At 46.5% G+C, this 12,809-nt stretch overlaps 1 protein-coding gene across 1 annotated transcript in view; it reads right to left on the reverse strand.

The window, feature by feature from the left end:
* BLI (protein BLISTER) overlaps positions 1-12,809 on the reverse strand; it is a 62,757-nt gene that overhangs the window by 45,746 nt on the left and 4,202 nt on the right. Inside the window, exon 2 of the mRNA XM_086820310.1 lies at positions 70-787. Coding sequence (XP_086676436.1) covers positions 70-787 — 718 coding nt within the window. The remainder of the gene's footprint in view (positions 1-69; positions 788-12,809) is intronic.

Genomic DNA, 12,809 nt, shown 5'->3' on the forward strand with positions numbered 1-12,809 from the left:
CATAGTGCACCATACACAAGCAAGAAGCATCATAAAAGCAGAAATGAATGTGTAGTGGCAGAATTTCACCAGTTCGTTGCTTTGATACAGTGAGGGCCATGGAGGAGTCATGTAAAGAAACTGTTGCTGACAAGCCAGGCAAAGCTCCCCACGGTCTCTTCCAGTTGTTTTCTGCATTCCCATTAAGTAGAGGGCCATTAGATACGACTCCAGTTGAATCTCCTGGTTTGAAGGATGCAAAGTCCAGGTTAGCTGGGCTGCCAGTTTTGTGCCGAAAGACAAGGTCGTTTTCCAAGGTATGTATATTGGACCTAGTTTCAGCTTGCTCAGTCCCCCCCATCCATGGCAGCTGTTCATGAGCATCTTCTGTTAGGCCTGAGCTGTTATGAGATGAAGTCTTGCTGATAAATTTCCCACCATTTTGGGAACTGTCATCAGATTTCTCCACCGAAAGCTTGACAACTGAGCCACCCTCAAGCAGACTGGAAACCGTTGGCACTGATGCACGTAAGCTCTCTGAAAAATGTGGGATTCCATCCACAGAACCGTTGTCTTTACCTTTTTGAAGTTGCCCATCAGGCCATGCGCCCGATCCATCGACACCTAAATTAAAAGAATGCAAAACAACATGATTTTCCTTCGCATCCCCCTCACTTATAGTAACAAGTCCAGAACCATTGGCAAAGATGCCCTCCTCGGGCAAATCGTTTGTTACAGGCTTCTCAGTTGTCTTGTTCTTTTCCCCACTTCTCTTCTCTTCTGCCTTCCTTTTCCTGTATTCTTCAAGCTGCAAAATGAACAAACAAAAAAATTATATAGTGTTAGAACACTGCACTATATTATTAAAGAAACGTGAAACAAAGTTGCACAGCGAATGGAGTTCTCAGAAGTATGGACTCGCATAGTTACCGGGGGAATGCCATTCCCCCTCTAGGAAACAGGGAACGCCATTCCCAGTCCTGGACGTTCCGAAACATGGGGGAATGTTCCACCACAAGGAACGGCCAGGGGGAAACGTTCCCCCATGTTCCGAAACGTTCCCCCTGGTAACAGGCCCCAAAACCCTAAAAAAGGGGGGAAATTGTTTTTTAAAAAAACAATTTTCTTCTATTTTTTCCACTCAACTATGCATACATAACATAAAATTTCAAAGTTTTAGCCTATCCTACTTAAAATTCATCATTTAAAATGACATTTTTCAGAGTCCATTAGTTTTGTTTACTGACGTGGTGTTCCCCCGTTCCCGTTCCTGTTCTGGGGGTTCAAAACATTCCCGTTCCCAAGGGCCAAAACATTCCCCCATTCCTGTTTCCTGGTAACTATAGTATGGAGAGCCACTTTAAACCAAGCAGGAGGTAGTGCCATCCTAGGAGTAAACTGGAGGGATTCATAGTCCTGGCTCTAGTAGCAATGAAGGGTGAAGATGGCAGCAGAGATCGACAAACTAGCCAGGGAGCTATGAATCTTCCATAGTAGGACTTCACAAGTAGACGACCAAAGTTGTCATGGGACATTTTGGACTAGACATGACTGACTACCACTAATGCATCAAATAGTCTTCCAAGATTTGAAGCAGCGAGCTGGATCTCCAAACATTGACAAAGGCATTTAGGCTATACCAACTTGATATTTAAAATGGATCTTGTTGGAAATCAATGCTCACACCTCAGGTTGGACCACAAATCTGCTCGCTCATATTAAGGCCCCCATTATGAGGAGAAGCCATACCAGAGCAGCAGCAACTACACAGAGATCTGACCAAACAGCATGGATGCATGGGTGACCAGGCACCAGGAGCTGGCACAAAAAAGGCAGGACATGGATCAGGAGGAGTTGGCGGAGCTTTTTACGCTGCAGTAGGTAGCGTATGGGCACCTTTACAGGACCCAAACCCACTAGAAAGGATCCCAATTATGGGGGCATCAGGTTGGCTACCACACCACATGTTGACCTGGCTGCTAGTTATCTGGCTGCAGCTAGCACCCAGCTATTTGCAACATTTGACTGCATGTTGCAACCAGTGGGTAAGAGTTTGCCACCAGGAGAGCTGTAAAACCCCCTCCAACAACCCACCCACCTACCCACCTACCCATCCAAAGCAAATATAGTGCATCCTCTCCTTCGAGCAGCAGTGTAGAAGCAACCCTTGTCTCCACTCCAACAATAAAATCTTTCAGTAGGTATTCAAGCATGGAGAGAGAAAGATACAGATGCTCTTTGTGCCTTTGTGATCAGACAATCTGATACCGCAGATTCAGCATGTCACCAACTTAGCAAAAGCTTGGGGCTTTCTAAAAATCATTATGAGACTGCAAACCCAACAAGAGTATTAAACCTTCAGAAAAGTCTCCATCATAAAAAGTTTAGCAAAGGAGATTCGGTCACATCTTTCTTATAAGGGTTGCAAAACTCTCTGACCACTCTTTCTGCACAAACTGAACAAAGAAAAGACAGTCTCCGCCTTGCAACTTCTCAATAAGTTGCTGCACAAGCATGATGGGTTCACCATGACACTTACCACTGAGAAAAGTACACTCCTCTAGCCTTTAAAAGTCTAGCCCTCAGCTGCTCGAACTAAAAAGAACGAAAGCAAGAAGAGAAGGTCATGTGTTTATACTGCAATCGAAACGGTTATATGGCTTTATTGTGCAACCAGTGATACATGTTCATACTCACACCCTCACACCATGAGGTTAGTATGGCTTTCTACCAATTGCTATCAAGATCTTGTGCTCCTTATAATAACGACATGTTATGTCATGATTTATACTCTGAGGGTTCGAGTGTTACATAATGGGAGGTGTTGGTAATAATGCCTTGTTACTCTCAATCACTCACGCTATGAATTTGTCATGTATCCAGTTAGCATGCCATTGCCAATGTGCCAAGTTTACTCGAAAAAGTAATGTCTCTACTTGGGGTCAAAAATAAGTGGTCCCTTTGTGTCATGTGCACAGTGTGTATCTACCGTGTGCTACACGCATGCAAGACTAGTTTCGAGGCTTGGGGAAGCTTGGAACTAAGGGTGGCCAAGGTTAGTTATTGTATTATAGAGAGTTTCGCGAGTTTGTGAGAGCTCTATGGTCTTGGAGCTTGGATCTAGTGCAGACGTGCACCTGCTTTACGCAGCCGAGACCGGTAGCAATCTCGAGGCCCGCGAGGGCAGCTTCGTGGCGGTATGGGACGTCGCGAGGAGGAGATTGGTCGGTACGTCAACCTAGTTAGCTCAGCTCGTGGCTCGGTGGGGACAGCCAATGCGGATGGTGCTAGATGCAATAGACAGGTTACAGAATGGAAAGGCACAGGATCATGATGGGCTAGTTGGACTGTGGGCTTGCCCACGGCTGTCATGGTTGGGAGGTGAGTCAGGCCTGCACCCCCTTGCTTGTTTGTTTGTTCGTTTGTTTGCAGGATTCGAGTTTCGAACCAAGATCGATCACGAGGGGATCCATGGGGATTTGACAGTGGTATCAGAGCATACCTCGTGAACGAGCAAGTCGGTAGGTAGAGAAGAAGAGGTCGAAGAACGGTATGTGTTAAAAAGCTTGCTGTTTTTCTGTGCATACTGCAGATTTCAGAATAGTATGTGCTTTCCTTCATCAAAGAAACCCATGTTGATGGGGGGGATGGTAGTTAAGTAGGGTTGATTGCTTTTGCAAGGAAGAGAAGTCTTGATGTGCAGTCGCATGAACTGCAGGGAGAGAAACAAAAAAACCATGATGCTTTTTGGCGCATGAGAGAGAGAGCGAGCGAAGTGTTGGTTGACAAGTTGCTGGCGGGTGTGCGTATTGGCCGTAAGAGGCCCTGTTGGCAGGCGCCTAAGGCCGTGTAGGCCTGCGTAGTCGGGCAGCCAGGCGCCTAGGCTTCCGTAGCCAGGCCTACGCAACCTAGCGCAGGCGGCCCAAGCTAGCCCAGCCCAGCCCAGCCCAGGCAGGCCAGCGCTCACGCCAAGCAGGCCCGCGCCCACGCCAAGCAGGCTAGCGCCCAGGCAGGTCAGGCCGGCGCCATGGTTAGTTAGTACGAAAGGTACGATATGGTACGGTACGATAAAATACGGTACTAATTGGTACCCTAAAATTTTTTGAGGTACGGTACGATATTAGTACGTTTTTTAAAAAAAATACTTCCTAAACTTAAAAATTGTAGACAACAAGTTACAAAATAGTAGAACCATGAACATAATGTCATCATGCCATTAGAGTACAAAATTGCTACAAAAGGATAGGGCAAAAACTCATGGCATGGGCGACCGCCAACATGCGTACATACATGATACTACATACTACAATACATCATCGATGGGCTAGAAGGAGATAGATGCCCAATGCCTAGAGAGCTATAACATATCAAAAGTCTACATCATCACCAACATCTGCATGATCATCAACATGATCACTACTAGAGTGTCCATCAAGAGAGTTCTCTAAAGAGGACTCTTCGAAGGTGGACGAGACACTCTGGGGATCATTCTCGCTAAGTAGGTTGCCATCATCATCAAACAAGGGCTCTCTAGGCAGTGGGGTATCATCATGAGGGGGCAATGGAATATCATCATGAAGGCGGGGATTGGAGCTTGAGGATCCCCGCCTCACATATGTGAGGAGGCCACCCTTTGCCGATGTCGAAGGCGGAGGCCTATGAACTCCAACTGCTCGGCCCCGTCCATGCTGACTCCTGGTGCTGCGAGTATCTGCTGCCACAAGCTCACTATAGAGCTCCATGAAGATTGCCTCCTCCTCCTCATCAGGTTGTTGATTGACACTTGCAAAGTTTTCACTCGTCAAGGTGAAAGTGTCAACATTGACCTACACATTAAGGCACAAAAGTTAGAGTCTGTACAGTGTACACAAAACTTAAAAGTTATGAGTCATGACAAGTTAGAGTCTAGACTTGTCACTTACTTGCTTGGGACTACCCATACTAAGAATGCCCTGCATCATGCACAAGTTAGTGCGGCAGTAGACCAACCGCTCCAACTGTCGTGTGCTCAGTCGATTGCGTATCCTCGTGTGTATGAGAGAATAGGAACTCCAGTTCCTCTCACATGCACCCGAAGAACAATCCTGGGCTAGGACCCTTAAGGCTATGGGTTGGAGATGCTCTAGTCCATACCCAAAATTGTCCCACCAAAAAAGGGGCTTCACAAGTGACTCCCTCCTCCAGCAAGTGGGAGACGAAAAGGAGGGTTGACCTCTCTGATCAACATAGCAGCCCAACTCCTCTAGAAAGGCATTGTGCTCATCAACTGGCACAGCTCGAAGCATATATGCATCCCGATCTTGTCGAAGCTCCCTATCGGTGCAAACTACTGGAGACTTGTAGGCTGGATGTACCAATGCTGCAAACCCGTGGATTGGTTTGTGCATCCACCTCCATCTCTTCTGTGCAATCTCCATGATTTGTGCTCGCTCCTCAGATGTAATGTCTGTGCAAGCCTCCAACTCCACAAGGGCAGCTCTAAAGAAGTGGACAAGAAGGCCCATGGTGGACCCCTCGCAATCTGTCATCCGCAAGAGCCTATAGAATGGAGTCATAGCAATGACAATTGCTTGAACTCTAGCCCAAAATCTCTCCTCTAGGCAAAAGCGTTGCATGGCTTTGGCCTCTTCAGTGACGTGCTCATCCCAATCGTTCCACATGGTGGAAACAACTGTCTGGCGAAGGGCGGGCCTCACATCGTATAGACGCTCCAAAACCAGTCACATGTAGGCAAAGCGGGTGGCCGATGGCTTCTTCAAGTCAAGCTTGCTATGCTCACGAAACATAGCAAGCACCTTCACCTTTAACATGAAGAAGTTGACAATAGATGTAGCTTGTTGCACAATCCTCTTCACCCAGCCGAGCTTCGCCACATCCTCCATGAGTAAGTCAATGCAATGACTCGCACATGGAGTCCACACAATAGTGGGGAATTCCTCCTCAAGCAAGCGGCCCATGCGTCGACAATTTGATGCATTGTCGGTGATGACTTGCACCACGTTTTGAGCCCCAACCTACATGGTAGATAAATCATATGAGTTGAGGGCTTTGCACAAATGACAAAATCAGCCACACTTAAGTAAAATAATGATTACCTCTATGATCGCTTGGCTAATATGGCGGTAGATGAAACTCCCGGTTGTCTTTCTCCCCCTTCTCCCGGTGTCAACCGCACGCAAGAAGTATGTGCCAAGCAGGCAAGACACAAGGATGTTGATAATGCCACGCTTCCTTTGATCACTCCATCCATCTGTGAGAATAGAACATCCATACTTCGTCCATGCGGCTCGAATCGGGTCAAGGGCTCGATCAATTCTCTCCTTCTCTTCATCAATCTTCCTTGTGCGCATAGCCGTGTAAGAGACCCCCGTCCACCCCTCACATGGGCCCACATTTGCAATCGCCGTCACCATCTTCTTCCATTGCTCCTTTTGGAGTACATTGAAGGCAAGATTGCATTCAATAATGATGCGAGCAATCTCTATCTCCGCAAGGCGTTGCCGCTCCTTAAGGAATGCAACCGAACCTCACACTACCCGTGACTTGGTGGAGAGAGGGTTGCACCCCGTCACGCTCCACCACCCTTTGCCTTTTGCCCGGTGCGGAGGCGGACCGTGCATCCGTGGAAGTGGCAGTGGAGGATACACCAATGAAAGAGCCGGTGGCCGCTTCATCATGTGCCGATGGTGGTGCCGGTGGTGGTGCCGGTGCGCGTGTTGATGATGCTCCTCTACTTGAATTTGAGCCGCGGCTCATCTTCCACGAAATGTCATCGGCAATGCTTTGCGGAATCTCCTTGCATGGGGCAACTTGTCCCCCAATCTTCGAAAGGTGTTGGAGAAGCCTTGTTGTTCCACTAGTGTATGACTTGCCGCAATATCGGCATGTCCAATGATGAGAGTTGGACTTCTTGGTGTCCTTCTCCACATTGAGGCAATGCAAATCAAAAGTCTCATGCTTCTCCCGAGGCATGATGGATAAGAGAAGGGCTGAAGCGTGGAGTAGAGGAGAGAGCGTAGAGAAGATGAAGTATGGGAAGAGCTTGGAGGAAGAGAACTTGGAGTAGAGGCTCAAGTGGGATGGAAGGAGCTTGGAGGAGGGTGGAGGAGGGTGGAGGAGAGGCTTGGAGTAGGGCTTGGTGCTTGAGGCTTGCTTGGAGTAGATGGAGGAGAGGCTTAGGCCTTGAGGCTTTTATAGAAGGACTCAAGAGAGATGAAGGCAAACAACCAAAAAAAAACGGGTAGAAAACGGCTAGAAAAACGGGCAGAAAACGGCTACTTCCAACGGACAGAAACGGCCACTTCCAACGGGCAGAAACAGGCGATTTTCGTACCTAATCGTACGGTACCGTACAGTACCGTACGGTACGATTCGTACGTACGAATCTGTCCGTACGACGTACGGAACTAAGCCTGGCCGACGCTCATGCCACGATGCCCGGTGCATACAAGCGCAGGCGCAGGTTGGCGCAAGAAAGCATAGACGTCAGCAGTAGCACACCCGCGGGTTATTCCAGGAGGAGAGAAAAAAAAAAGAAGGAAAGCACATTTTTTTTTTAGCTTTCGTTTTTTTTTTTGGAGTTTAAAATTTTTAAGTTTAAAAGCACCCTCCTCTAAGGTTTCCAAGGTGTTTTATTTTTTTTAAGAAAAGAGAATATATATATCCATATATATATATATTTATTTATTTATTTATTCAAGAAAAAACCAAAAAAACACAAAAGCAAAGCAAAAGCTAAGCCTAGCTTTTGGAGTTTTTTTTGGCTTTTGGGAAACCTTTATAAACCCCCTGAAGTGGGCTTCTTGCCACACATCACTCAAGTTCTCAAGTTTTCAAGCTCTCAAGCTCTCAAGTTCGCTCACACTTTCATTGTGCAAAGATCAAATTTTCTCTCCACGTACCCTCTTCACGATGTCGACCCAAGAATCAGAGTTGGAGCCCCAGGCTTGCCGGCTACGGAAGGTACCGATGCCGATCTTTTTAACGATTTTAAGTCAAAATCAGATTTCCAAGAGTTCAAAGTAGCTCTCGAAGCTTCTTCGACGGAACGTCAGGCACAAATCGCAACCCAGATGCAAACTTTGCAGAACTCCATCACTCTATTGACCACTACCCTCTCTACTTTCTCAGGTATGGATACCTTGGCTTCTGCTTTAGGCCCCAATATTACTCTGGAACCGTTCGGGGGCGAGCAAAAGCAGCGAACCAAGGAGATCGTGGACACTTGGCTACATAAGTGGCAAGTTTACTTTCAGTTTCATCCATACGATGATGGAAAGAAGATCCAATTAGCAGCAGGTTTCCTGTCTGGCAAATCTTTGCTTTGGTGGAAGGAACTCAACCCTAAGCCAACGACTTGGGCTTTTCAAGAAAGAATTCCTCAAGAAAGAGGATGATTACGATGTTGTTGCTCGGTTTTCAGCTTTGACCATGACCTCGCAGCACCTCACTTATGAGATCTACCTCCAGAAGTTTCGTGACTTGCAAATGAAAGCTACAAAGATGGATCCCACTACTCTTTTGGGGTTTTTCGTAGCTGGTTTACCCGACTCGTACCGATTATAGGTTAAAAATAACAAATGTAAAACATTGGACGAGGCCATTCATTCAGCTCATATCTATGATGATACGATGGTCTCTTCCAAGTCGAAACCCGTTACCAAGCAGGGGAACAAGCATAAAAGAAAGTTCTCCGCACCTATGGCTAACACACGACTGAAGGCAAGTCTTCAAACCAACCTTCAAAGAATTCAAGTTCGACACCAGCGAAGAAGAAACGACTCCTTAGGGCTTTAAAGCTCAAGAAGGAAGAACGTTGTTTTATCTGCGAAGAAAAAGGACACATGCGTAACGAGTGCCCAAAGCAAAAGGGTACCAAGTCAAACGCAGGACCCAAGCCAAAGGCAGCTAACCAGTTGTCTTTGACATGTACGTCAATTACTGTACTTTCTCGCCCTAGTACTTGTTCTGATTGTCTGTTCAATTCTAAGGTATTTGGCATGCATGATCTTCTCCGAGTTTATGGAGAAGTGAATGGCCATAAAATTCACATTCTTTTAGACCCTGGCAGTTCACATAACTTTGTTAACTACAAACTTGTGCAAAAATTGAGTCTTGATACGACACTTAGCGACCATACCTATGAGGTACGTCTACCTGCGGGAAGGCAAGTTTGGGATCGCAAGGTGAAGATGCTTCCAATCCAGATTGTATTATAGAGAGTCTCGCGAGTTTGTGAGAGCTCTATGGTCTTGGAGCCTGGATCTAGTGCAGACGTGCACTTGCTTTACGTAGCCGAGGCCGGCAACAATCTCGAGGCCCGCGAGGGCAGCTTCGTGGCGGTATGGGACGTCGCGAGAGGAGGAGATTGGTCGGTACGTCAACCTAGTTAGCTCAGCTCATGGCTCGGTGGGGACAGCCAAGACTGTGGGCTTGCCCACGGCTGCCATGGTTGGGAGGTGAGTCAGGCCTGCACCCCGTTGCTTGTTTGTTTGTTCGTTTGTTTGCAGGATTCGAGTTTCGAACCAAGATCGATCACGAGGGGATCCTTGGGGATTTGACACTTTGACTGGTCAAAAGGTGAGGGGCTCATCTTGGGTCGCATTTGGACGCAACAATGTCCGTAGGATATCCAAGGTAAAGTCTACCTACTCCATGTGTGGATGGTTATTGGATAAGGGTCCGTTGTAGCATGTAGCATATTTGGCAGTGTGCCAAATCTAATTTAAGCCGTCTCTCAACCATATGGCCTTCTAGGCCACCATCCCGTGTGAATATGGGGATGTCGGGCACCCAAGTAGCTCAACCATGGCTACTCCTCATAATGGGGGTCATACAAACATGAGCTAGCTGGTGCCTAGACAATAGAATATAAGGGTGGAGCATTGATATCCAAAAATATATTCTTGCATGAAACCCTAAACTTGCACCCTGTTTTTCTTTAGCTTTAGCATGACAATGTATTTCAGTGTTAAAGCTTATGTATCAAAAATCATGTCCTGCTATCTTTGGAGCAGTAGCAAGGATCTGGATTTCGTATTTCAGCCAGTCTTTGAAGTTGTACTAGCTTTGTGTCTAGGTCTGGGTCTAGTTCTCCCTCTTGAAAATTTTTAATGCTCTAGCCGAAATCTGCTCCTTTTCTTGCTCCCAAAACAAGCGAGGAACTAATTGGTAATAAGGCAAGAAAACGTAGTCAAAAGGTAATTGAAAAAATATATATAAATGGAATGGCTCGAGGAAATTGTCATGTGCACACATGGACATGGCTGGTCTTCCAATGCTGATCCTTGATTAGGCAGCGGACAAACAATAGGATTAGAGCAGAAGCAACTTTGCCAAGAACCAAAAGGAATCCATATGGAGTCTGGACCAAGACCCAATCGGCCAGGCATAGGGGATGGAATACCTCAGGTCATCAGCATATATATTATTTGTTGTCCATGGAACTGGCCGACAGCGGGTTGGCCAGGTGATTAAACTTCCAAGAACCTATAAAAAGGCTAAGCATTGTTCTTTGTTGATTATCTACCCCCCAGATGGGGCAGGTCATGTGAGAAAACAGTATTTTTCCAGCCCTAAAAAGGTATTTTATGATTTATTTGGGGTTTTTTGTCTTGGCTGCTGGCCTACACCTTTTAGGCTGACCGGCCAGCACCCCCCCCCCCTTCAGTATATATAGCCTTGCCTATCTTTCATCATTTCACATACCCTTTAGGTACACAGCACCCTTGTCATCAGAGCCTGCACCATTCAGGTACGCAGCACCCTTGTCATCAGAGCCTGCACCGTTCAGGTACGCAACACCCGTGTCACCAGAGCTTGCACCACTCGGGACGGCAGCCCCCTTTGCTCTTCAGCACCCTTCAGGTACGTAGCACCCTTGTCATCAGAGCCTGCACCCTTCAAGTACGCAGCACCCTTGTCACCAGAGCTTGCACCATTCAAGTCTTGCACCACCCTTGTCATTAGAGCTCGCACCACCACCACCACCACTCGGGACGGCGGCCCTCTCTGCTCTTCATCTACCATCTCAGGTACAGCAGCACCCTTGTCATCAGAGCCTGCATCACCTCATCTTCCGCTGCCACTACCACCTCAAAGTGCCTCTGCTTCCACCAACGCGAGCCTTTGACACCAACCACCACTCGGAGTGCTTTGCCTCACATCAGCGCGATGTCTGAGCCGAAGCACGGGTGACGAAGGCTCATCTCTGCTTCTGCACTGGTCTTTCTACTCAAAGTCACCTCACACCTAAGGGCTCTTGTACATATTTGCACTCACCATTTTATATATATATATATATATATATATATATATATATATATATATATATATATATATATATATATATATATATACTGGTCTTTCTACTCAAAGTCACCTCACACCTAAGGGCTCTTGTACATATTTGCACTCACCATTATATATATATATATACTGGTCTTTCTACTCAAAGTCACCTCACACCTAAGGGCTCTTGTACATATTTGCACTCACCATTATATATATATATATATATATATATATAATGGTGAGTGCAAATATGTACAAGAGCCCTTAGGTGTGAGGTGACTTTGAGTTATATATATATATATAATGGTGAGTGCAAATATGTACAAGAGCCCTTAGGTGTGAGGTGACTTTGAGTAGAAAGACCAGTGCACTCACATATTTCATGCTGTGTGGTTTTGCTCTGATCTCTCGTACATCTAGTCCTTTCATCCTTTTGCCCTCACAGGTCATAGATAGGCCTCATGTTTCCTCCTTTTGGAAGGCCAAACACCACAGAATCTGTACACCTTTTTGTACCATATGAATGTATGGAATAAACAGCCATCTCTCTCTCTATTTGCATTTTGCATCACGATGTTCCTATCTCACTATTTAGGGCTGAAAGAAGACACATAGCTTCCATGCATGTAACGTTGATATCAAAGCTTCAAGCTGATTCTGAGATAGTGTTGCATCAGGATGTCCTATCTCAGTGTTTAGGGCTGAAAGAAGACACAAAGCTTCCGCGCATGTAACATTGGTATCAGAGCTTCTGAGGTAGTGTTGCTACCGATGTCCCGCCCGTCCATCCTCCCTTACTGAATGCCCACCCATCCTCCCTTATTGCATCGCACATTGATGAAACCATCACCTCTGTCTTGACCATGCAACATTGTATCAACATCAAGCTCAACAAGGCTAAGTGCTAAAAGTGTCCCAAGAAGGTGCACAGATCCAACGAGAGTAACACAACCAGGGTAGAAATCCCATGGGACTGGTCGGTGTTAGTAAAACCCAGGGGAATGGCAGCCCTGAGGGTCGGATGCCATTTGGGCCATACCAAGAAAGGCTTTCAGGAAAACAGTTCCACAGCATGATGGTCATCCAAGGGGTGGAGCAAAGATGCCAAGATCAATCCTCAAGAAGGAAACCAAAAAATTGTTCAGAGACAAGGCATGAAGGCAAGAGGACAAAGTGGAACAAATCGCATTTGGAATAGATTCAATGAATGGCAAGGTTTTCAGTGAGAAAAGTATGCCAAGAAGGAAGGATGACCGGTTTGGGAGTCCACATAGAGACAAGGGGATGATGACAATCATCCAAGGTCAAAGGTTGGAATCCCGTCATTAAGTTTAGCACACGAGGAAATGTCATGTGCACACATGGACATGGCTGATCTTCCAAGGCTTATCCTTGATTAGGCAGTACATAAACAATAGATTTAGAGTACGAGTAGATTTGCCAAGCACCGGAAGGCATCCATATGGACCAAGGCCCAATTGGCCAGGATTAGGATTCAAGTAAGAGCAACTTTGCCAGGCACCAAACCCCCTACGTGA

The sequence above is a fragment of the Cibotium barometz genome, chromosome 26 (assembly GCF_041138505.1).
Source record: "Cibotium barometz isolate CiBa-2024 chromosome 26, ASM4113850v1, whole genome shotgun sequence".
Lineage (NCBI taxonomy): Eukaryota > Viridiplantae > Streptophyta > Polypodiopsida > Cyatheales > Cibotiaceae > Cibotium > Cibotium barometz.